Genomic DNA, 25064 nt, shown 5'->3' with positions numbered 1-25064 from the left:
ACAAAATTTGACAATATTCTCCATAAGAATGACATGGGCATTTTAAATTTACTATTTTTTTAATTTTCTCCGTTACTAAAAATCGAACAAAAATACTTTTATATACTAAATTATTTGTTTTTTTAAGCTCTTTAAAAAGGTCTAAAGAGAAATCGGGAAATTTTGTGTTTTGAGGGTCAAAAGTGAGAAAAACCAATTTTTACCCCATAAAACCCCCCGTAAAGCCCCGTTCCCATGGTCCGATCCTGCTGGTTCGCGAACTCATTCAAGTTTATCCCGCTTTACACCTTTAAACCAAATTTCATCAAAATCGGACAAAAATTACTCAAGTTATCGCGTTCACGGACGTATATATATATATATATATGTCTATATATATATATATATACATATATAAAAATTTGAACGAATGGTGTTTTTGGCCTCTGGGGACATCAAAATGAAAAAGTAAATCGGTCCCGGGTCTAGGTCTTACCGTGCCACCTACGGTAATAGCTACTTCCCTATAGGGAAATTCGCTAAAACGTTTAAAGTAAAATAATTAGCTCATTGTTGTGGTTTGCCCCTGAACTGGTAAGACAAATATTTATAGTTTTTTAATTATTACCTTTTATTTTCGTCTCAGGTCTAAATACTTGTATAGTATCTACAACAATTTTGAGCTAGGACGAAAATAAAGGGTAATTAAACCTCTATAAACATGTTTGTTACCTAATTAGACTTTTAGTAGGACAAGAGTTAATTTACAAAAATGGGGAAACCCGTTTATGTACTATTGCATTGTATCATAACTTTTAACACAACAACAAAGAATCAATATTTTACCCAATGAAACATTATATTGCAAATATTAAAAAAAGAAATGTGTTTACTATTTGCAAAAACTCCAACGCCAAATACAGTGTGCTTTTCAACGCAGCCCAAATAACATGTATCACGAGACACTGTTTAACATAAAAAAAAGCAAATAAGTTAGTATCTTTGTTTTCTTTATTTCATCGCCGATAGTTGTGGATTGCTTAGCTATCTATGCGGTTTAGAATGTAGAATAATACTTTAAGTAAATCGTCGGTTTTATACGAAGACAAGTTTGAAATTAAGTTTACATGTGTGATTTCATTGTCTAATATATCAGCTACATATTGACTTTAACAATTTTAAGGAAACCCGTTATGTAGAGAAAAAAACATAGACCTACAATATACTCTATTCGAGAGTCTCTATGTTGAGTCTTATTTACAATAGATTCCCAATTAGGCTACGGTCACACGGGCGTTTTTTCACGCAAGAAGGCAGCGTGAAAAAACGCAAGAAATATGAGCAGCATTAAATGTAATGAGGTATGCCACACGCAGTGTGTTTTCCCGCAGTAGTGGGCGCCTATTTGTTTCAATGCTTCTCTAATTTTTCGCGTGTTTTCACGCTGCGTTTGTGCGTGAAAAAAACGCCCGTGTGGCCGCAGCCGACTCAAAACACACTAACTTATAATTAGAGTTGCATTAAACAACTGTTGTTTTGTTTACAAGACCTTTATATTTACAGTCTTAAGCAGTCGGGACCACGAAAGTTTGCAGTTGGCGGCAGCCAATCACACGAAAAGGCTAGTATAGTGCGACGTTGCCATATCGCCCGTTGACGACAAAAATTAAAATTACTAAACGATATTTTCAAATCAGCTGGTATTATTAGATTTGGCAGCACCGCACTGTACTCATTGGCTCCTTCGAAGTCATGTGGTAAACAGGCTCCTCCCTCAACTGCAAACTTTCGTGGTCCTGACTTTAAATACTTATTTCACTGTTAATAGTTGTGTGATGAAAAATATCTCAAGTTTGACGTAGTGTGTTTGTAGGCTCTTGGTGATTAAAAAAATATTAAGCTAGGGCAGCAACATTTTGGTGATGAAATTAGAAGAATACTGAATTTATTTAATAGATTTTAACAAATTTCATTATTTGTGTAACAAATCTACAGTAGTTTTATATTTTATACCACACAGATAAATAAATATTCTAAAACTTACTTCAAAAACATCTGTCAAGTTTGCAAGCACCTTGTAGTAAAGAAGTCATACAGCCATCAATAATTCCAACTCAACTTTCCGCATAGGAAAAATAACCTTGAAACGAGTGTGTTAAAATAGAGACCAAAACAATAATGGCTTTGACACTCTTGTTAGCAACAACTTTCATGGAAATTTAATTATATCCTGTCCCTGGCATAAAACCCCGTTGTGATGGGTGGAACAATATTATTCCCTTCTATGGTTTTATTCAGTTATTCCCACTTAGCGGGTAGTATACTATATTGATTCTCGTTAAGAGTATTATTAGTTTGAGTATAGCACTAACTTCAATCTAACAACATAAGAAAAGAGTTAGATGTAATAAACAGTGAAATAAATTGAAGAACGGTCTTCAAAGTCTCTCAACAATCGACAGATCATTATAGACTGGTGTGGGAGTAAATTGGAATTAATTTAGTTTAAAAGAAGTCTGCGCCAAACGGTTACAATAACTAAGGTAATTTAAATATCGGATTATTACTTTGAAGGGATTAAATAAGGACTCAGATTTAAGAAATCCCTCTCCTTAAGCCTCGAGTCAGATTTAATAGTTATATCCTACTGCAGCGGGTCTTAAGCCTCAGATTGTAATTAAAATATTTACATTAATACAGATTGCTTTTTAGTTGAGTGGAGGTCGAGTGGAGCCTGAACTAGTACATATATATATATACTGTAAATTTATAGTGTTATTTAAAGTCTTTGTTAGTGTCATGTAGTATTGAAATGAGTTATGGACTTTGGTTAAGATATTATAGGATGTCAAATAGTTATAAGATGGCATAGTTTTTTTTATTTTATCATTATAAACTTGGTACATTGTTAAGTTTTGAGAAAAATAACGTATTGATATGGAATTATTGAGAAAATAATGACTAATTTGTTACATCAACCATGAGTGGCATGTTTTGTATATACAAATTTAAATAAAAACATCTAATGGTGATGTTTAAATGTATTGACTTTTATGAAAAACAACATATGACAAAATAATCTGCTTTTCTTAAAATGTGTTGTTGTATACAACCACTCTTATTGGCAAGCACTTTTCTTAATGAGCCCAGGTAAATTCTATGCAGTAAAATATATATCTTAGACCATTGATTTACTTCCAATAGGAAACAACTCATTGAAAATGAAATACAGTTTTTAGCGCTCCTGATTTTGATTTTGATAGCGAGAGACGACAGACACGACCAGCGGCGAGGCCGAGATTGCAGAATATGGTCACGGATGTGACAACGAAAACTACGACATTTACTACTGTTTCAGTTAGTTTTGTCAGAAAGAATAAAATCAACCAATTTTACTATAAATTCATAATCATCATTGGAATTCTCTATAAAAATACACTCAATTTTTTAATAGCCTATGGCCAAGCGTCTTGTCCATTTATTACCATAGATCACATGAATATTATATGCTCTATGTTCATTAACGAAAGGAGTTGTCGTGATCGCTTGCTCATGGAATGTTCCCGTGATTTCTTTTCTAATATTGGTTTCGAGTTTGTTTTACTAAGAAAAAGAAGTAAATAATGAAAGTAATAACCACCGCGCGCGCAATTCCACCGATACCGTCGCGCGAATATTTTGTCGTCCTCGTCATCGTCAAGACGTGGCCGCCAGGCTGCTGTCCAGGTCCTGTTGGTATTGAAATACTGGTACCGTCCTCACATTTTAACGTTGATTGTTGGTACCGATACTTGTCCTAAAAACCAATGGTGCCGAGAATTTCCTTTAGGTATCTACAAAAGGCTAATTATAATGATACTAAATGGTTATGAGATAGGTATTTTGAAAAATTTATCCTGTTCTCCTGGAGCTTGGGGTGGCTCCTGCTGGAACCCGCTGCACCCAATAAGTGTTCATATGTTCAGATTTCCGTATCCACAACAAATCATATACTGCCCCAAATTATTTCACCTCTATTTGTGATTTAACCTAAATTACGTTAAAATCTAAAGCTGTAAACTGTAAGGCCTTCAACTCTGTCACCCAATAAGTGTTCATATTGACAGACTTCCGTCTCCCTGACCTATTTCCGATAATATTCCCGTTCTCATTATCACATTCCCTCCCTTCCCACTGCCTTCCACATCCTGACTTCTAATATCAAGCATTCCGAGGGACTTACTCAAGAAATACTCTACATTTATCGAATTCTCTTCAGCTTTCCGTTTCGTGGGACTTTTTAGAATTGGTGGGACCTCTTCATCACTGTTTCATCTCTGTTTTCATCACTGTTGGGGGTTTTATCTTTGTTTTTAACTTTTCGTAACTAATCACTTACTCAATAAATACTTTCTCAATTTTAATACTCTTTGTATTTACACGAAATATAGTACTACATATATTTTATTTAGTAATACTCTCACAGATATTGTGACAATGTCTAACACTGTTAATACCAGGTTTGATTTTTTAAATCCAGTAAAGGGGGAAGTATTACAATTCTCAAAACAAGTAGTTTTTCAAATTTCATAAGTTACGAGATTCTCTGAATTATGTTTAAAGTTAGGGTTGTGAAAAGTTCAATAAATGTAGTTAGTATGAGTAACTATACATTTAAGTAGGGTATCTTTAAGTGAGGTTTTATTATTCTGGTATTTTTAATGAAAACGATAGGATTCCTAACTGAACCTTAAACATTATATTATCACCAACATAAACCTCAATGTAATTTTGAAAAATTGTTGTACATTATTTACAATTATTAACAATTTATTTGAAAGTTTTAGTTCATTCATTATTTATTTTATTAAAACTGTGTTAGTTTGTTCTGTATAAAAATTGATTCCACTTTAGATAATTAATTGTCTGAAAAATACCCATACAGAGATCCCATGATAACAAATCCACTCAAATCTAACTTTCATCAACCCCTTTACAAAGTATTACAAATAAGAATTGTTTTCTTATACTTCTTCTCTTGTTTGACTTAACTTTCAAAAGTTGTTTTCGCCTGTCAAAAACCGTACCCTACTTTCACTTTGAACAAGTTGTTGATGAATTTAACAATGTTGGAATTGGGCCAAGGGGACATCAAGCAGTGGCTTATTGGGGTAAAACACGTGGAATGACGTCACTTCCCCCTCCTGATATTACGTCATACCCCCACCACTCAACAATGTGGTGACGTCATTCACCTCCCAATGGCGTCATTCCCCTCCTACTGCGCTTTGACGTCAACGATTTACCCTCATGACGTAATTGATTCTTGCCAGCTGATATGATCAATGTTGGTTTATTTAAGGTGCGCTACCTGTTTTACAACATTTTTGATTGTGATTTAGGTTGTTTGCAAGCCACTCGTCTCAATAATGTATGTGTCTGAGAAGTATATTGGGTTTGTTTTCTGTACTTTCGAGTTTTTGAGTGGTACGATTGGTGGTGTATAAACATTTTTTGGAAGTTGCATAAGTTAAAAGTACCGATTGCTTTGGAATAGCTATTAATCTAATAATCCAATTAAATTGTGAATGGGTAAATACCAAGTCAATAATCCAATTAGTGAACAGGTTAGTAACAATACAACATCCACTTAGCGGATGGATAAATAACAATATGAAAATCAATTAATTGAATGCGTAATTTTAACTCGGTACAATAGTTCCAATAATAGGTGTGTATCAAAAATAATAATCAAATAATTTGAAAACTGGTAAGTGCCAATCCAATTAACTAATTAGGCAATAAGTAAATAGCAACCCAATTATAGAATAAATTAGCAAATGGATAAATATAACATAATTCATGTTAGCAATGAATAAGCAAATGTCAATAAAATAATCCAGTAGGGATAGGTTGAATGAACGAATGATATGAATCTAAAAATCCAATTAGTAAATTAATTGTAAGAAATCAAAAAAGGGAAAAACTATTGTTCTTGATCTTAGGGCATTAATATTTTTAATAACGTATCAGGATAAAGTAACTCTGTATAAAGTCAGAAAATAGTCTTGAATTCAACAACCAATCAATCGATACCAATACCGATAAAACAACCAATTTCGATAAAAAAAATTATCGTTATTATTAAGATACTTTTATTAGTTAATTATGGAAATTAAAAACAGTATTTATTTAGAGAAATATCAAAGATAGTGTGGAGCCTAATAAGTAAAAACCAGCCTAAAACATAAGCATACTCATAAGTTAGTTTGATGAGTTTCGAAATGATTCCAACTAAAAATACTAAAAAGGTTAACGCGGCCAGCAATGTTCTTAGAGTAACTGTTTCAAGAGGTCACTGTAGTATTTATCATAATGAAAAAAAAAACATCATATTTATTGATTCATAAATCAAGCAAAATAATATTAAAAGTGTTAACAATGTAAAATATAGAATCTCAAAACCCCACCAGAAGAATTTTAAATACCGGTAAGCTATGTTAAATGCTTAGCACTAAAAAGGTTTACATATACACAATTAAGTTATAATTTTCAACTCTTACAGCAAAATTCGATTTCATAAATATGTTTTTGGTTAATTAAAGTTCAGAAGAGTGATTGTAGTCCAAGTTGCTTAATATTTGTTTCAAAACATACATTGTATAGCTGTGTGCATAGCTTATATTTTAAAACCGCCAAAATCTTGACATTTAAATGAGTTCAGATGAAAATTAATTTTAACAGTTATTAGTTTTATACATATTACATCGATGTAGTTTCATTACATCAATTCAACACCATAATCGAAATATCAAAAATGAGATTTAATAAAGCCATATTGTACATCATATAGTTTTGTATAAATAATACTGTACGCTCTGTAATCTCATTCATCTTCTGGGAATAACCATGAGAATTAGCGTATTTAATATCTAAGTGTGAAAAGTAAACATTATCCACATGATATTCATACGACATGTTATAGATACCTAAAACACCAAATACTTTACAAAAAGCATAACAATAAACAATACGAAAGTACAAGATAGAAGTCAGCATTAATTATTAACATGACAGAAAAGAATAATAAGAACTTTGGACAGTAAAAGCACAAGCAATATTATTAACTACATACTTACCTGCTAAGAATTATAAATGCGCCTAGGTCTTACAAAAATTAATATATCTAGGGATATATAATAACCTTGTCCCAATATAATTTAGTTTGACGTGTAGGATCGTAAAATATCAAATACATCAAATACTAACCATTAATAAATAATTAAGAATTGATTCATTTATGGTTAGTTTATAGTAAAAAATATGTTCGAGGTCCTTTATCACAACCAATAATAAATGCTGCTAAGATAAATTTCAAAGGAGTTTTACAAAGAAAAAAATTACACAACAAAAATTTAAATTGCAAGAATGAAATGGATTTTAGTATTAAAAAAATCATAAAAGCATGGACGTTTGGAGATAAGACTTTCTTGCATGAGCAGAAAATATCATCTTAACATTTAACACCTAAATGTTATCCCATCCTTGTTTCCGGAATTTCAATAATATTTTTTTATTTCAACAATAAACTAATAATCCTCTTTAAAATGGTTTGTGTAGACACATTTGATTTAAATGGATTTACCAAAAAACAAATATGATTTTTATAGTGTTAGTTAATTTGCTTCTTTTTCTCTAAGTTGGCAACAATGCGGACTACTTTTTCTCTACTAACTTACCCATACTGGCGGAGGGTACGCCGGAAACGGAAGGATCTCCTTAGTAGCTACGTTGCTTGGGAGTTCGCACCTGCCTTTTCCGAGCTTCTTCTTCTTCTTTCCGCGGATATAGAGGGCAGCTTGCATGGCGTCATGACTGTCTTACTTCCGGTTTCTGTGTCATCGCTCTACCGGAAGTCTATGATGACGCATTTCAAGTTAACAGTTCTACCCCACTTCACAGTAAACACAATCACTTGGAATTTCGAGTCTAATAAAGTTTGTTGGTATTCATGTTGGCTGTATTGAACAAACTCCGATATTTTGACGTTGTACACAAAATAGTTGTCTTGTATGAATTTGAATTATCTGAACTTTGAATTTCAATGAGTTTCCAACAGTAAAATGTTCTAAATAATCAGAAAAATATTTCTTAAACAGTGTATTAGCTTTTGAAGATGTATAATTTTGGCTACACTTCTACTGAAACAAAAGATTATCTGAATATCCTATGCTATAAATGGATTCATCAAAAGTATTGCGTCATAATTCACAGTGCAGTTTTATACATGTGTTTGAGTTTGTGGTTAAAATTATGATACTGTATTTTACTAATACATACACATGTAGAATGTCCAAATTAGAAATAAAGTGTAACTGAGTGTTTCAAATGGTTACTATAAAATCTAACAGATGTTATCTTTATTCACATTGAAGTTTTTAACTCGTAATGTCGACGTTGTAAAATATTAAATTGTTATTAAATTGAAATTTTTTATCGATAAGCATCACAATCTAGAAGATGTTTTTAGGGTTGTGAGTTAATATCAGAGTAAAAAATAACTTGGATACTGCATCATAAAACCAAAAATAAAACATTATTGCGTCTTTTGTTAAATGTGCCTATGCCGCTATTGCCGAGCTGGTAGATCGCATGCCTTCACTTGGAACAAATCGACGATTCATGTTTATTTAATGGCATGCAACTCAATATTAGATCGCGAGTAGAATTTATGTACAAACTGCATTGTTTACTTAATTATCTCCTGTGCCGCATATGGATTCACTTAATTGTATTGAACAGAATTTATTAATGTATGGTTACTGTTATGATGAATTAAAAAGTATATCTATATTTCTTAGAACTTTGTGAAAGGAATCAAGTTGTTTTTGTCGTTATTCATACTAAAACATAAAATCTACAAAACTAAATGCAACCCCTTTCAAACATTTTGACGGAATTATTGTTCAAAATTTTGTTTAAAACTTGAAAACATATGCTAAATTTAAAGGTAATACAACTTTATCGTCCGAAAAAGTACAATTAAAATTGAAAACTGTCCTTATTTTAATGACAATTCTATGTAATTGAGTCCAGACAAATGAAGACCGCTTGGTGGTATTTGCTTAAATTATTGTAAGGACGAATTTACAAACATCAACGAATGCATTTACGACTATGCTGAACTAATTATGGAATGAATTATTAAAATGACATTTTAAAATTAACTTACCGTATCTCATTTAATTAAGGTTGTAAATTTGTAAAATGGACACGATGTAAGAATGCACTGAAAGAATATTGTTTCTAAAATTACCCAATAATTGTAAAAACGTACAAAATTAGGAACAATCTAGACTAACCACTAAAAACTTGTAGGTAAATAAACACATAACATACCAAAACCGTGATAAGATAAATTGCTGTTAGAAAAACCACAAACCCAATCATATAATAATCTGTCATGTTCAAATTATAAAGAATAATTTTGAAAATACCAAATTTCATCAACTATAAATATTGTTACAAAAACATGTTAAAATGTATTTTAGCTAACACTGTGTTTAAATTTTCCACCTTACACATAACAATATCAGTTTTCAAGAAAAATGTAACACGATTAAAATTATACTTTCACTGTGTTAAACAACAATAAAAGGCTTACAACGGCAGAAATAAGAGAAAGAAATATTTTTCACTTAATACATAATATTATTGTAGTATATCCCACCACATTACTCTATGCACTACTCTATGTTTAAAGTACGAGTGTTTATTACGCTGTGTAATCGACGTATCGTCTCCAACATCGTGTTATCCTACCGTTCTCCAAGTTTCAACCCTTAACACACGTTCACTATGTTCTCCAAATTTTACACTCTATGCTACTATATATTTCAAGCAATTACTAGCCTACTCTGTGTAATATAGAAATCGTTCCCAACACCGGTTGTGTTTTTCTGTCTTCATTTACGCTTCACCTCTAAAACACTTTCTCTACGCACTCCATGTTTTATACTCTATGCACGAAGGAACGTACCGTACTGAAGCCACTGCTGTGCCGGTCGCGTATTAAAAGTCTGATCGAAAAGATAAAGCTTCTTGAAAGACAATGACGGAGGTTGAAGTATACTCGACCTAATTGTATCGAGAGAGAAACTTTATTTGGCGAAACATTTACTAAAAAGTCTTATAAAGGCTAAAAAGCCTTAGGATGATATTTTTTTAGAAGTTAACTAAATATTTTGTAAATAAAATAATAAAAAAACGAGCTTGGATAAAAATATTTTTCAAAACCAATAATTTAATTCATGGCAATGATAATTCGTATAAATCTCAAAAACATAATTTCAGATTGCAAAAATGTAGGTTAATGAAAATTAAATCAAATTGTTGTAAATTGTTGAAATGTGGAGTTTTATTTAACATTGTTATTTCTTTCTTTGTAAACAAAATATTAAATAAAAAGAATGATTGTGTAATTGAACTATGTATAATTTATCGTTCGTCTACAGTTAAAACCACCAGTATCAAACAGCTTTGTTATGATAATAAAAGTCGTACAGTGTGGATTTCACTTTGTTATTCTTACATCAAACAAAAAGGACTTATTGTCTGTAAATAGTCAATGGTTTATAAAGTGTTTTATATGATTGGTGGGTTACTTCTTCTTCGCTTTACACAGATCAAAATAATAACACAACCATTTATATTATAGCCCAAACTATACAATGTAGCAGTTTATTTGGAGTTGTAGAGATTTTACACAAACTATACAATTTGAGGTACGAAAATTAATTAAATAATACGCCCAATTCCACTTGAAACACGTATTTACACTTGTTCGGTTTCAACAAGACGGTAAATATGATGTTTATTCTGTGATATTTATTAAGTGTCTCTTATTTAATACGAATGTTTGAGATAAACTAATGAATATTAGCAATTTAGAATTTATTTACTGTAGTTTTAATTTTTATCAGAAAGGTAAGCAAACTCTTAAATTTATTAAACTGTGTCTTGTAAAGTCTTTTTTTTATGTTTTTTTGTTTCACAGTAACAATAAGTCCAAGATTATTTGAAGAATTTTCTAATTAGTTTATTTTCCATTAAAGATCCATATATAAATCCCAAAGTACCCATGAACTTTTGAGAAAGCTACCAATCACACCCCCATAAACCATATGCTTAAAATGTTAGTAAGCCTAATGACAAGAAACCTTGCGCAAAACTATCCATTATTTCATAAATTGCCCTTTAAGGTTGTAATTCCTTTCTAAATGGAACTTTCCATATACCTAATGTTAAAAATACCTTTGCTGTACTTATTTTGTATGTTATTCTTTCAATTTAATATTTCCTTATTAAAATCAGGTGTGATTATTTGTTTGTATTACTGTATTCAGTTTTGATTATTTCAGCTTAACTTAACCAATCAATAGTTTTATTAATACTTAAGAAGTCAAATGGGGTAAAGCCCGTGGGTAACAGCCAGTTGTTATAGAGTTGAATTTAAACTTATTTTTTTGGTTAATTTGGCACATATTTTCTAAATGTCAATACCCTAATGATGAAGTAATTATTTATTTACAAAAGACCACCGGTTTCTAATGCAAAAGTAGTCATCCAAACTTAATTTTGTTGTCGAGATGTAGAACAAACAATGATGACTTGTAATATTAATAAACTTTGTCATGGTCTCAATGCAAATTCTTATATTATGTTCACTTACTTATTGGTACGAAACGAATAATAATTTATTTGCTTAACAATTGCATTGACGAGTAACAAAATAATCACAGTTACAAAACTGTTTCTAAAAATCACAGTTAGTGTGGAACGGTTGAAGCCCAATGGTATGGTTAAGCTACTGGGATAATCCTTTTTCCAATAATTGCTGACGTATCAGTCTGAAAGAGTCAATGGCCTTTTAAATTGCGGCTGGGGAAGTTTTAGAAACTATTTTTCTCAAATAATGTTTATGAAATATTAAGAAAGCATAAAAATAATCACTAGTATCAATTATTACGATAAGTAAAAGATACGCAATGAATCGTATAATTGTTGTAGTGAGATTTGTCAATATCTAAAAATGTCTTTAATACCTGCTACGTTTGTTCAATCGAGTTGAATTAAACAATTTTATTCCGTTTTTGTTTGTTAAACATAAAACAGTATATTTGTTAAAACGAAGATATGGTTGTGGGCATTTTAACAATCTAGAAAATAATGTCGAATATTTATTTGAAGAATTCCCTGTTTTGATCGTACAGAAAGTTCAATTTTAATCATAAATATGAACATCTTAAATGTGGGGATCTCTATCACGAGAATAATAATCATTGATATTGATTTACATCGAGAATCTTTTAGAATATTCTCGCAATAAGAGGGGGAGTTAACAATCATAACTGTTCTATTAATTTCAGCTTTGATACAGTTGCATATTTAATAGGTTAACAATGTGATTTGTAATAACAATTTAGGTTAGTCACAACCTTTTTGTCGAGTAAAATGTTAGTATGATTTATTCAAGAAATGATTACATTTGGCTAGATTCCCTCGGTTCCCGAATGCAGAGAAAACAAGATAAAGATTTTCCAAGATTGGGTCTGCTATCCCAAGAGATATTATTCGCTCTCCGTTTTAGCCTCTTCTAGGTTTGAAATAATTGGGTACCGTAGTCAAATAGGTAAAGTAAAATATATGTATCATTAGTCTTAGTTAGGCCATATAAGGACTCCAGAAATAGGAGTTTCAACGTAAAAATAAGTTAAAATTCAATTTTAGAGCTGGAAGTTAGTTTTACTATTATATCAAATTTAGTTTTCCCTAGAATGATTTGTAAATCATTTTCTTTGGTTGTCTAGTTAAGTTGTACTTTGCTGCAGGATTTTCTCGATGAAGAGTTATGTTATTTTCATACTATCAACCAATAGTTGATACACTGTTGTACGATCCATAATACAAGTAATGTTTCTGCGATTTTCTTAGTTTCCTCAACAACGCTAGGAACTCATATTCAACCAGTCTTCTAAGAACAAACAATCTCATTGGAGACGTTAAACAGTCTGTGTTCTCCCTCGATACGTTTGTATGACCTCTTACTTGATCAGAATATGAACAACCTAACTGCAATACTGTATTCAAGCTACAAATACAACCACTGTCCCACGGGGCATTACAAACAACACTGACAAGATCGCTCAGAACAACACTCAGGCAATACAACAACCAACATGCGATGACCAGAGGAAGAGTAAGAAGAGATGACGAACGAGAGAGAAAGATACAGAATAGTGAGGGGAGAGATTGGAGAGAACCACATGCATGCTTACCCATGTGTGAGGGGGGTACGGGGGGAACGGAGCTATCTCCTTAGTGGCCACGTGGCTCGGAAGCTCGAACCTGCCTCTCCTAAACTTCTTCTGTAGCCTTTGCTTCTGCTTTTCGCGAATATAAAGAGCCGCTTGCATGCTAGAAGAAGTCATCATCTGATCACAACCGCCATGGTGAACACTGCCCTCTCAGGAAGGCGAGCGAGGTAGAGAGTAGTAGGGTTATGTTGGTCCTTCCAGGCCAGAGAGTTTTTGGTCCTCCGGGCCGGATGGGAGTTTTTGGTCCTCCGGGCCGGATAAAAGCACTTAGAAGCACAAAGCGTCGTCAAAAGTAGGAAAGTAAGCGTTTTGGAAGATATAGACACCACACTGATTCGTTTACAAAAATAACTAAAACATCTAGTTGGCGTTAAGTTGCGGTGGACCACTGGTAAGCGTTATGATTACGATAATTGACATTGTATAGTAGAAGCGTTTCAGTCCATTCGTTGCGTGTATACATTCATCTTAAAAATATATTATATAAATATATATGTACTATGTGATATGCATAGATATAGAATGTATAGGCCGAATGTGGAGTCCTTGGTCCGAAGGGTTGACCTGTTCCTGAAAATAAGTGTAAGAGTCGTTGTTACACAGCTGGTTCTATTTAGGGGCTTTGTTTATTGAAACAAAAAATGTAAACCCGTTGATAGTTTGCTGTATTGTATTTGATTTGTAAAACAAGGAGGTGTAGTTATTCTCAAACAGTTTAAATTAGACAATAGGTTAGGTGTACTTAAATATAAGTGGTGGCACCGAAATGGGAACACACGACATATCCACCTTGGTTTCTCATTCCGTCACGCTACCGACCCACAAAACTAAAATAATTTTCACATTGTACATTATTAGATTATTTTATTTTCTGTAATTCATGAATTTATTTAACTAAGTAAATTGACTTTTAAAATGCATAAATCAATTTATTATTAATACAACCAATTAAATAAAAAATAAATAAATGCAAGCTCTCAATAGAAATCAGCTGCGTGGAACGGAGTGTGTTTTGGGTAGCACCATGCAATGTGCTCATTGTTCAGTGGTATGTGAAAAGTTGCACAAAGCTAAAGGAACCGCCACTGTCAGGATGTGTGTTTATTTCCGGTGTTTAATTGTGCTTTGGATGAAAAGCGCTTTGACAAATTATGTTGAAAGATTGTTTGGGTTTGTCGTGTTTGTTGTTGCAATGGATGGTTTGTGAATGTGTTTCTTGCTACGGTGGTGGAATTAGGGAATATCGAAACGTATGTTATGGAAAACTAAAACGAGTTTTACTTGTTTAATTTGTTGAAAGTGATGGTGTTCGATCAGTTTCACACTGTAGCAAGATGGTCAAAGAGATGTTTGAATTGATTTAACTAACAGACCCACTAGCTATTTGTGGTTTGGGTTTTAAGCAATAAAATCGTATGAGAGGTATTGGTTAGACCCTCTTGCATGATTGGGAGTGGCATTTTACTAAAATGTATACATTCAGGTGTAAAATATTATTTATTAATCGATCTAAAACATTTTTATATTATTGTTTGTTTTGTTAGTATTAAATATATTTTTTACCGTATGATACACATTGAAAAGAGTGTGATTTAACACACCTACCCTCTATATACTGTATTGGGCGTAGTGAATATTTGGGTTATGTAGTTAAATTTGACTTTCTAATGGTAGGACTGAAAATTCTGCCACTTTTACACTTTTTAATTGATCCCCACATCTTGGTAAAATATATTTCAAACGTATACGGTTGTACCTGGTACGCTGTATATTTATTGTCAACATATTTAAACTAAGAACCAACTAAACTTCAACAAAAGTACATCATGGATCAAAATTTTAGGACACAACTACTTTCCTTGGGTTGAACTGCATATTGTAAAACTACTTTTCATATAGTTTATTATTGTTTATCTCTATGTTGCATGATCACCTGTGAAAATAAACAGCTTATGGACAATCGTATGGGTTTTATTTAAATATGACTTTGACTTTTTACAATCAACCTTCTTATTTAGTGAAATTCTTAAGCATTTATTTCAATCTCGATCAATGTATCATTTAATGACATATATTTGGTAAAAGGATCACTACGGTAAATATTTAAAAATAACTAAGTAACTGAAACCAAAAGCCATACTCTTCTGTCATTAAATTGGAAAAACACTCAGAAAAACCCTATTTCTATACACAGCCGCACACTTATTTATACCAAAGAAAAAAAACCAACTAAATCAAACTGTGCAGTAGCACTCGCCAACTATATTCTACTCTCACAGTAGTGCACTAATCAATATATGTAACTAAGCAGTAAACCTGGACCTGAGGCACTTGGGTTCGTGTCAATATAGGAGTGGCCAACAAACATTTACCGTCAAACCCAGTTAAAAGCTTTAAATAAAATATATTTCTTTAAGTATAAAAAATTACCCCGATGTTTCATTAATATTTATTCCCAATCTTAAAATTTACCTTGTGCAGGTCGCTGTCATTGAAAATGTCAATATTTACCATCATAATATATATGCTGATTCTTAGTCAGGTCATTCTTCTTTTGTGTTATGAATCGATCACTCAGTAGCTCACTGTCATTGAATATGTCAAGATTAACCATAATTTCTGCTGATTCTTCATCAGGTCATTCTTCTTTTGTGTTATGAATCGATCACTCAGTAGGTCACTGTCATTGAATATGTCAAGATTAGCCATCATATCTGCTGATTCTTCATCAGGTCATTCTTCTTTTGTGTTATGAATTGACCACTCAGTAGGTCACTGTCATTGAATATGTCAAGATTAGCCATCATATCTGCTGATTCTTCATCAGGTCATTCTTCTTTTGTGTTATGAATTGACCACTCAGTAGGTCACTGTCATTGAATATGTCAAGATTAGCCATCATATCTGCTGATTCTTCATCAGGTCATTCTTCTCTTGTGTTATGAATCGATCACTCAGTAGCTCACTGTCATTGAATATGTCAAGATTAACCATAATTTCTGCTGATTCTTCATCAGGTCATTCTTCTTTTGTGTTATGAATCGATCACTCAGTAGGTCATTGTCATTGAATATGTCAAGATTAGCCATCATATCTGCTGATTCTTCATCAGGTCATTCTTCTCTTGTGTTATGAATCGATCACTCAGTAGCTCACTGTCATTGAATATGTCAAGATTAACCATAATTTCTGCTGATTCTTCATCAGGTCATTCTTCTTTTGTGTTATGAATCGATCACTCAGTAGGTCATTGTCATTGAATATGTCAAGATTAGCCATCATATCTGCTGATTCTTCATCAGGTCATTCTTCTTTTGTGTTATGAATCGATCACTCAGTAGGTCACTGTCATTGAATATGTCAAGATTAACCATCATATCTGCTGATTCTTCATCATGTCATTCTTCTTTTGTGTTATGAATCGATCACTCAGTAGCTCACTGTCATTGAATATGTCAAGATTAACCATCATATCTGCTGATTCTTCATCAGGTCATTCTTCTTTTGTGTTATGAATCGATCACTCAGTAGGTTGCTGTCATTGAATATGTCAAGATTAACCATCATATCTGCTGATTCTTCATCAGGTCATTCTTCTTTTGTGTTATGAATCGATCACTCAGTAGGTCACTGTCATTGAATATGTCAAGATTAACAATCATATCTGCTGATTCTTCATCAGGCCATTCTTCTTTTATGTTATGAATCGATCACTCAGTAGGTCACTGTCATTGAATATGTTAAGATTAACCATCATATCTGCTGATGTGTTATGAATCGATCACTCAGTAGGTCACTGTCATTGAATATGTAAGATTAACCATCATATCTGCTGATTCTTCATCAGGTCATTCTTCTTTTGTGTTATGAATCGATCACTCAGTAGGTCACTGTCATTGAATATGTCAAGATTAACCATCATATCTGCTGATTATCCAGTAGGAGTGCTATAGGAAAATTTACCTTCACCTACGTTCCTATTCTAAGGGTAGTTAACCTGAGTAGTACTTTGGGGCCCGTAGTATTGGGTATTAATGGCAAGTGTCGGTAGTTATGTTGAGTCGAATCATGGTGATTCTGAATCACTGGACAGCCAGTTTGTGATTCTTCTATTGTCTCACATTGCACATTGCTTTCCTTACTGTATTCCACCCCCTTCGTTAGTTTGAAATATTCTTTAGTCTTTATGCTCACGTTCATTTGTAATAACTCCAAAAAATGGAGTTATGTTAACAGAAACATAGCTTTGTGTTAACAGAAAGCATCGCCGACATCTTGAAAACACTTAACAATTCATCATTCACAGCCCTTGTTTACAGTCCAGACATATTTTACTCTAAACATTTCCAACAAATAACATACTCTGGTTTCTGGTATTCTTCCCGCTCATCAATAAAGGTGGTTGGGGAGGAAGCGATAAGGATGGAACAGCGGCGGGGAGGGTGGTGATAGGGTGGAACAGCGGCTTGTTTACTTCCTCTGTAAGAATATTCCGCCCGACTTACCACCATTGTTGTACTAAACTGTTGTCAACACTTCTTTATAACACTTGACGTAAATAAGCGAAGAAAATCTCTGATTGTTTTCCATCGCTTGTGTTTTCAGCGAATAATAATAGCAATAAAGCTTTAATGTTTCACGCTGTTTTTAAGAGGGAATTCGCACAGCTTGTCGACTTTTATTTGTTCCAGTAAAGTTATTGAATTGACTGAATCTTTAAAGTTGTTGTTGTTCGAGACAGTATTTAATGGAGTTATTTTTAATAATTACATTATACTTTGTCCGTGCCTCATATGGGAGAAATATTTGCTATGTTAATGTAAGTTTATACACCACTGAGACTGTGATATTCTTGTAATAAATTGATAGAAACTACAACCAACTTATTTCTTGGTTTCAAAGTTCCAACACGGAAACATTTCTACTTTCTCTCCCTATACAGAGTATACGAGGATAAAGTATTGTTTTCATCACATTTCCCGAGATTAAGTTTTGGGCCCCCCTGAACCCAAAAAGTGGTTTTCGAAGTGATGTTTGTGTTCAGGCTACACATGCAGCCAGACTTTGATAATTTTTTTGTATGTGCGTACTAGTATCTACGTAGGTAGTATTATATCTCTATAATTTTATTTTTTATTTTTATAATTATTTTTAATAAAGATTTTATCATAAAAACTATTAACTAAATGTTCAATGTAAAAACCCTATGAAATGAAAATCGGGCTTAAAAATAGGTCTCGAACGTTTTTGATTTAAGTATTGTATAATGTGGTCCTTTAACCCTTAAACAAATTGGTAGAACCCCCAATGCTGTAAAAATTACGACTCAACAGTAACTTTTAACCTTTTTAACTTTACCCATAAAATATCGTAATTTTCTCCCACCCTCACTGCTTGCCAAAGATATGGGTTGTTGAAAAGCTAATGGGAGAAAGTATGTGGCAGATTGCTGATACCGTTTATAAGTAATGTATTCCAAAAGGAACTTCTTGTGGCTACAAACATCCGATTTTTTTAAAATATCTAAAAGTTTTCCTTTTGTGAGAGAGGTGTTTTTTTTATATTTATCTAAGTTGATCAATATATATTAGGTTCGGTTCCGAACCACAAAACCAGGAAAACATCATATAGCTAAGAAATATTTGTAATCAGCGGGATTCAAACCCCGGGCCTTTAGCACAAAAGTTAGCAGTAAACTTTCATTTCGTCCATTGTAATTGGTGGGCACTTTAGTCTTGAAGATAACTGAAACTAGGTTAAGTTGAGACAAAACGACAATGTGTGTTTTGCGTGTCCGTGTTATGTTGGCTACGTGTCGTGGAGCGACCTAAGTAACTCGACCTAGTGTACAGGTGGTTTGATCTTAATGTGGGCAAAATGAGAACTATTCTGAGTTTTAAATTTTAGTTTATGTACTTTCCCTACACTAATTACACTGCGTTTCGAGGGATAGGGAATTAGGAATTAGGCCTAATAAAATTTACCTAACTACCCTATCTAACCTAACCCACCTACAGTGTTTTCCACACATTGACCACATGAGGTATATTACATCCAAACACACAACAAATCCATTACCAGACAAAACTATACGCACAAAGAAATTAATCATCGTTTTTCTGATACGAAGGGTAAAAGAATTTTTCTGTAGTCGTCTATATTTTGGAAATACTAATAACTATAACTACTAATCTTCAAATTATTTATATAAATATGTTAAACACGTTTTCCCTCTATTACAAAGATGCTTATAAACAATAATTGAGAAATTACATTCGTACTCCACAATCTTAAGGTAATCATTGCACATAATCCACTTATCTTTCTTAAAATACACATTTTCATGATTTACAACGAACCAAACCAATCACAGTCTTAATGTACAAATTCCCTAACTCACTAATGTCAAGGTAGGTTGTAATCCAAAGATGATATCTCACGTTATTCTAACGTATTATTACGCGGAACGACTGCGAATCACGCGATAGCTCCCTCTAAATTCCCTGTTTTGCTTATAAATTACCCTCCATCCCTCGAATTCCCATATCCCTCTGGTAAATTACCCTTGCCTATCATCACAGCGTGTGAAGTTACATAAATAATTCATGAGTCAGAAAGTTGCGTTGTGAGATACTGAGGCTAATTTACTGTTGCTTTCGCAGAAGTAGGTCTCTTTCTTTGTCTGCTTTTAAAGTTCTCACGCAAAATATTATTTATACTGTTTATGTATTACACAGCTAAATTTGTTCGTGTACAAATTCACTACACTGCCAACATCAAAACATTGGTTTATCTTTCCAACTTTTAATACAAAATAAACTCGTCGGTCACGTGGGTTTTATTGTCTTAAAGATACTCGATGACTGTACATAAATGAAAAATTAAAGGAAAATACAAAATAACTTATTTTAGAAAACATTGTTTTTGTCGTTTAGAAATGTTCATAAATTAATTAAAAATGATAAAGTATTATATTTTATCATTATGGCGTAAAGCGACTCTTTTGGACCCGAGCTCAAGTTTCATGGCTATTTTTGCTGCAGTAAAACGCCATGAAAAAACTATTAAGCATTCGATACAGCAATGGTAAACGAAAAACGAAAGGGTTTCGTTTTCAAACACGTATTCAATAACAAAATGTAACATTTTTAATGTAAAAGTCTTACTCGTGGTTTGAGAAAAATCTTCTATAAACACTAATTAGCATTAGAGTGCTCCACAAATTATTTTAGAATCAAATATTTTGTAGGAACGTAAAAACTCGGTTGTTTTCACAATTGAAGAGTGCTTGAGCCCCTTGCCTCTGGGGCTGTAATGAGCTATGAGAATGTACAAAATGTCAACTCCTTTCTAGGCAATAGTACAATGATTTGTTGTACACAATCAAACTAATTCATACGGGATTTCTTATGTATAAATCGTTTATCTTACTAATATTATAAATGTGAAAGTTTGTGTGTTTGTTTGTTTGTTTGTTTGTTTGTTTGTTTGTTTGAAGTTCAATCACGCATAAACTACTAAACGGATTGGGCTGAAATTTGGCATGATGATAGATCACATTCCCGATTAACATATAGGCATATTATTATCTCAAAAATCCTTTTGGGCTCCGCCCCAGTGGTTCGGTAGTTCCCCGTGTTAACCTTATGAGTATTTATCATTAAAAGGGATTAAAGAATTTAGTCAGCTGTTTTAACTAAAAAAGTTGGTTCTATGATATACAAAAGCATTAAAAGTTATAGGATTTGCCAACAGGGTGCAGCACTATAATTCTTTTTGCTTTTATAAAAACAGATAATTTGAACCATTGACTATATGGACTAACAGCAACAAAAAACTGTGTTATGCAATGAGAACTGTTAAAGTATGACTTTTTACACTTATGGTTATGTTTTTAATTTCGTGAATATTTTTTTATATTTTGCAAATTGTTAATAATTTATCGGTCTCTGTTTTTAGGTGAAGTGGTAGAACATTATAGCTATGGTAGATGTGTAATACTATAGTATACCATAAATTTTATTATGGTAATTAGTAAACAATTTTCTTAAAATGTGTCCTCCCCGATTGCAAACGCAAAGCTTGAGTATAACTGCAATAAGTATTTTATACTTATATGCCAACCCCGTACGAAGGACGGGTACTCTGCTAGTTTATTATAATTTTCAAGTATTTAAGTGACTTGTAAATACATTAGATTTGTGCACACCATTTTAAGTTACAGAGGCAAGTTTACGTTAATTTTGAGTTTATATATATTTTAATGAACGAACAATGATATTTTGTTCGTCTAATGTGGTGAGCGTATCAAAACATAAAGCCGCAATTAAAAATGTGTTTACATTATAGATTAAGTAGTTACATTGACCCTGTTCGTACTGTTGTATATGTCTTGCATCTCAAGAGATTAAAAGTGTCAGTCTAATAAAATATTAAGGAAGCAGCAGTCTGATTAGTTAGTTTTATCTAAATATAATTAACACCACTTATGGTAAAGCCATTGGGGATTTAGTTGGCCTCAATTCCTTTATGGTTCATGTGTGAACAATGCATTGTGGTTCGTTTTTTAAGATAATTATATAAATGCTAATGACATGATTGGTGTGACTAGGTATCCTTAAACGTTTGACGATTTTGGAAAAATATGTAATGGGGTAATAAAAATATAATTTTGTACACTTTGACTAGGGATTTTTTATGATTCCTAGGACTTCTATAGAATGTTCACAGGGGTGTCAGGCAAAGAGTACAGGAAAAATATTTATATAAAACAACTATAAAACTAAAAAAAGGAAATATTTTGTGTTTGTTTAGTTTAGTTAAGGTTAGTCTATTTTAGATTAGATTAACCAATGCCTAAAAATGAATCAAACGTCTCCACAATTCCTTTAGAATAGAAGATTATTGAGTAAAAGTATTGAGAAAAAGTCTTCAGTCAAAATATCAAAACTATGATTAGACAACTAATTATTGAACTTTTTTTGGATTTTTTGGGGGCCCAATCATGACTGACTACTGGTCAAACTGGCCTGAAATTTGGCATGATAGTAGCTAATATTCCCCATTAACATATGATATATGTATATTCTTATCTCTAAAATAATTTTGGGCTCCGCTTTTGTGGCTCTAAAGTTTGCCATATTTAAAGAATCAAAGAATCTATAGGGCTGTATTAACCAAACAAATAAGTTGGATTCCATGATGTTCAATAGCATTAACAAGTTAAAAGGTTTGACAACATAGTGCAGCCCTATCATTTTTTAGTTTTCCCCATTTCGAAGAATGGGTACCGCAGCTAGTGTGTATATTCAGTTACGGTAATCGTAAAAAATGTACGCACATTATTAGAAATAACAGAGATGTTATTTGTAACTGTTAATTGAATTTTAAAATATTCTACTATTGTTAACCATACAAATAATCAGTACTGTCTGAAAACAAACGTGGAGTAATAAAATCTGCTTAGAATGTTAAATCTTGAATTTACTTTTGAATATAGAACGCTTTTAAGGGGTTCCCACTTTGTTGGCCCAAAAACGATTAGTTCCCAACTTTCTTGGAGCGTTTAGATGACTAAATTGGCAAAAGTAATGGGCAAATGTCGGCAATCTATGTGCACTAGAATAGTAATTGAATTTAAGCTAACTCTAAGATATGTTCTGTTTGCAGAGGAATTAAATTTGTTTCAGTGATAAATCGAGGGTTGTTAACATTTACAGATTTTGCTAATATGAGTGCGTGTGAAAATATTTAAAACGAATCGACATAATATTTTAGATACCAACGTTGTTTAAAAAGTGAATGTTCATGTTCATATACTTTTTATCTTGGTGGAATTGAATCTAATTCAATGAGTTCAATTATTAAAACGATATTGGGTGTATGGTGTGTGTAGCCTTATATTTGGCATATCGGGTTTCGGAGCGAGAGTCTAGGGTTCGATTCCCTCCTTATCTATAAATTTTAGAGGTTTGGACAGCTTTACCTTAAAATATTACAGATCCTTTAGTGAAAAAATTTCACTGGTTCACGTAACGAAAGATACCAGAAAAATATAAGAATTCTAAACAATATTTATTATGGGTGACTTAGCTTTTAAAATATGACATTATTTTTTTATAATTATAATTTTTAGTAAGTTTTAGTCAAATGTTACCATTAACTGCTATAAGAAATAAAAATATAACACTAAGTAAATTTCTATTGGTGTTGTAAATGTGAAAACAACTGGCTTTGAGGGAAATTTGGTCCCTTTACAAAGTAAAACATTGTTACTTCCCTTTCAAACGTCCAGACCCGCAATTTTCTAACACTTCGCTGTTTCTGTAAGTTTGAAAAGAGCTCTTTTAGGTCTGCAAACTCAATATTGTCCTATGTGGGAAACACTTTCGTTTTGCGTAGTAGACATAAATTTGTGGACGAAATATATTTTCCTAGAGTTCTGCACATTTACTACATTTTTTAGTTCGGTTAGTTAGGATTTCGTAGGATCGTAAATATTCAATTAAGGTTAAAAATCTGGATACTTTCGATGGTTTCTTGTGAGTATTTTTCCTAATGAGTTTTGATAGCCTTTCGAGTATTATCAATGTCTATTAGTGTTGCGAATATATTTTTTTAAATCCTTATTTTATTTTTTTTAATCACGCAAATCAAACGCGTGTTTTCCATAAATGTTATGATATTATCTGCACAAACCTTTACTGTTTGTGTAGTTTATACAGATTGTGGATGTATAAAAATCTGTTTGGTAAAACTACTTTAACTAGCCCAGCGGAAACCTCGAATACACGAGTTAAACTCGTTAGTTAACGAGGGAAGTTTGGAATAATGTATGATTCATACAACATTGAATCCTAACATTCTATGGTAGATTGAATGACGATATATATTTTTTTGAATGCTGAAAATCGATGAACTGATATAATGGATGAAGATTCGTTCTAACTGTGAAGATAGAGCGAAGGTTTTGTGCGAAAATTTAAAAGAAAGCAGGAAACGAACTAATACAGAACTACATAGATATGATTTCTTTAGTGATAGTTGTGGGCTGTATTCGAACGGGGGCACAATTATAGTTGTGTTCACGAGTATCGGTTATTCATCGTTATTTTTAAAGTGTTTATAAAATCGTAAGAATCAATTAGTGTTAATGATACGTAATTCATAATAAAGTACAATATTACCGATATAGCCATAAAATATTCCCTTCGTTTTAACGTACCTAACTAAAAGTATTTATTGTTCGTTGACGTAAATCAACCATTATAGCTTTATATTTCATTCGAGGAATCCACAAAACCCTTTATAAATCAACATAATTTCCCTATCTTTTTATACATTATATTGTTGAAAACAATGTCTAAGGCTGAAAACGTCACAAGAGATATCGTATTGACGAATGATACTCGATATAGAAGCTCCATCACAGTGTGGGACAGTAAACAGTAATGGCGGCGGTAAAATGGCGGGAACAGGTGTAAAACGGCGGGAAGCGGTCGTACGTACCAGATGTTACGTTATGTTTTGACATTTACAACCATATATCAGCAGGTGTTACGTTTGCGGATGTCTTTGAGATTTATGACATGGCGTCATAGTGAAATACCTTACTTTGAAGTGTTTTTAATCTTGAACTACGAAGTTAATTTAGAAATATTTTCATAGAATATGTTTATGTTTGTAGTTGTTCCATACTACTAATACTTATCAAACAAATAAGTAGATTAC

At 32.4% G+C, this 25064-nt stretch overlaps 1 protein-coding gene across 3 annotated transcripts in view; it reads right to left on the bottom strand.

Moving 5' to 3' along the window:
* Nucleotides 1-25064, bottom strand: part of LOC128999868 (uncharacterized) — a 148197-nt gene that overhangs the window by 16888 nt on the left and 106245 nt on the right. Inside the window, exon 1 of one of the 3 annotated variants that reach the window (XM_054426601.1) lies at nt 7698-8139. The exons of the other annotated variants lie outside the window; for them this stretch is intronic. Coding sequence (XP_054282576.1) covers nt 7698-7823 — 126 coding nt within the window. The 5' untranslated portion in view covers nt 7824-8139. Of the gene's footprint in view, nt 1-7697; nt 8140-25064 lie in introns of those variants that run through there. 3 annotated transcript variants of the gene reach the window in all.

Source organism: Macrosteles quadrilineatus, unplaced genomic scaffold (assembly GCF_028750875.1).
Source record: "Macrosteles quadrilineatus isolate MER2022 unplaced genomic scaffold, UCM_ALF_1.0 Scaffold_8__2_contigs__length_117827958, whole genome shotgun sequence".
Lineage (NCBI taxonomy): Eukaryota > Metazoa > Arthropoda > Insecta > Hemiptera > Cicadellidae > Macrosteles > Macrosteles quadrilineatus.
The sequence above is the reverse complement of the archived record's forward strand: the minus strand, read 5'-3'. Positions and strand labels throughout refer to the sequence as shown.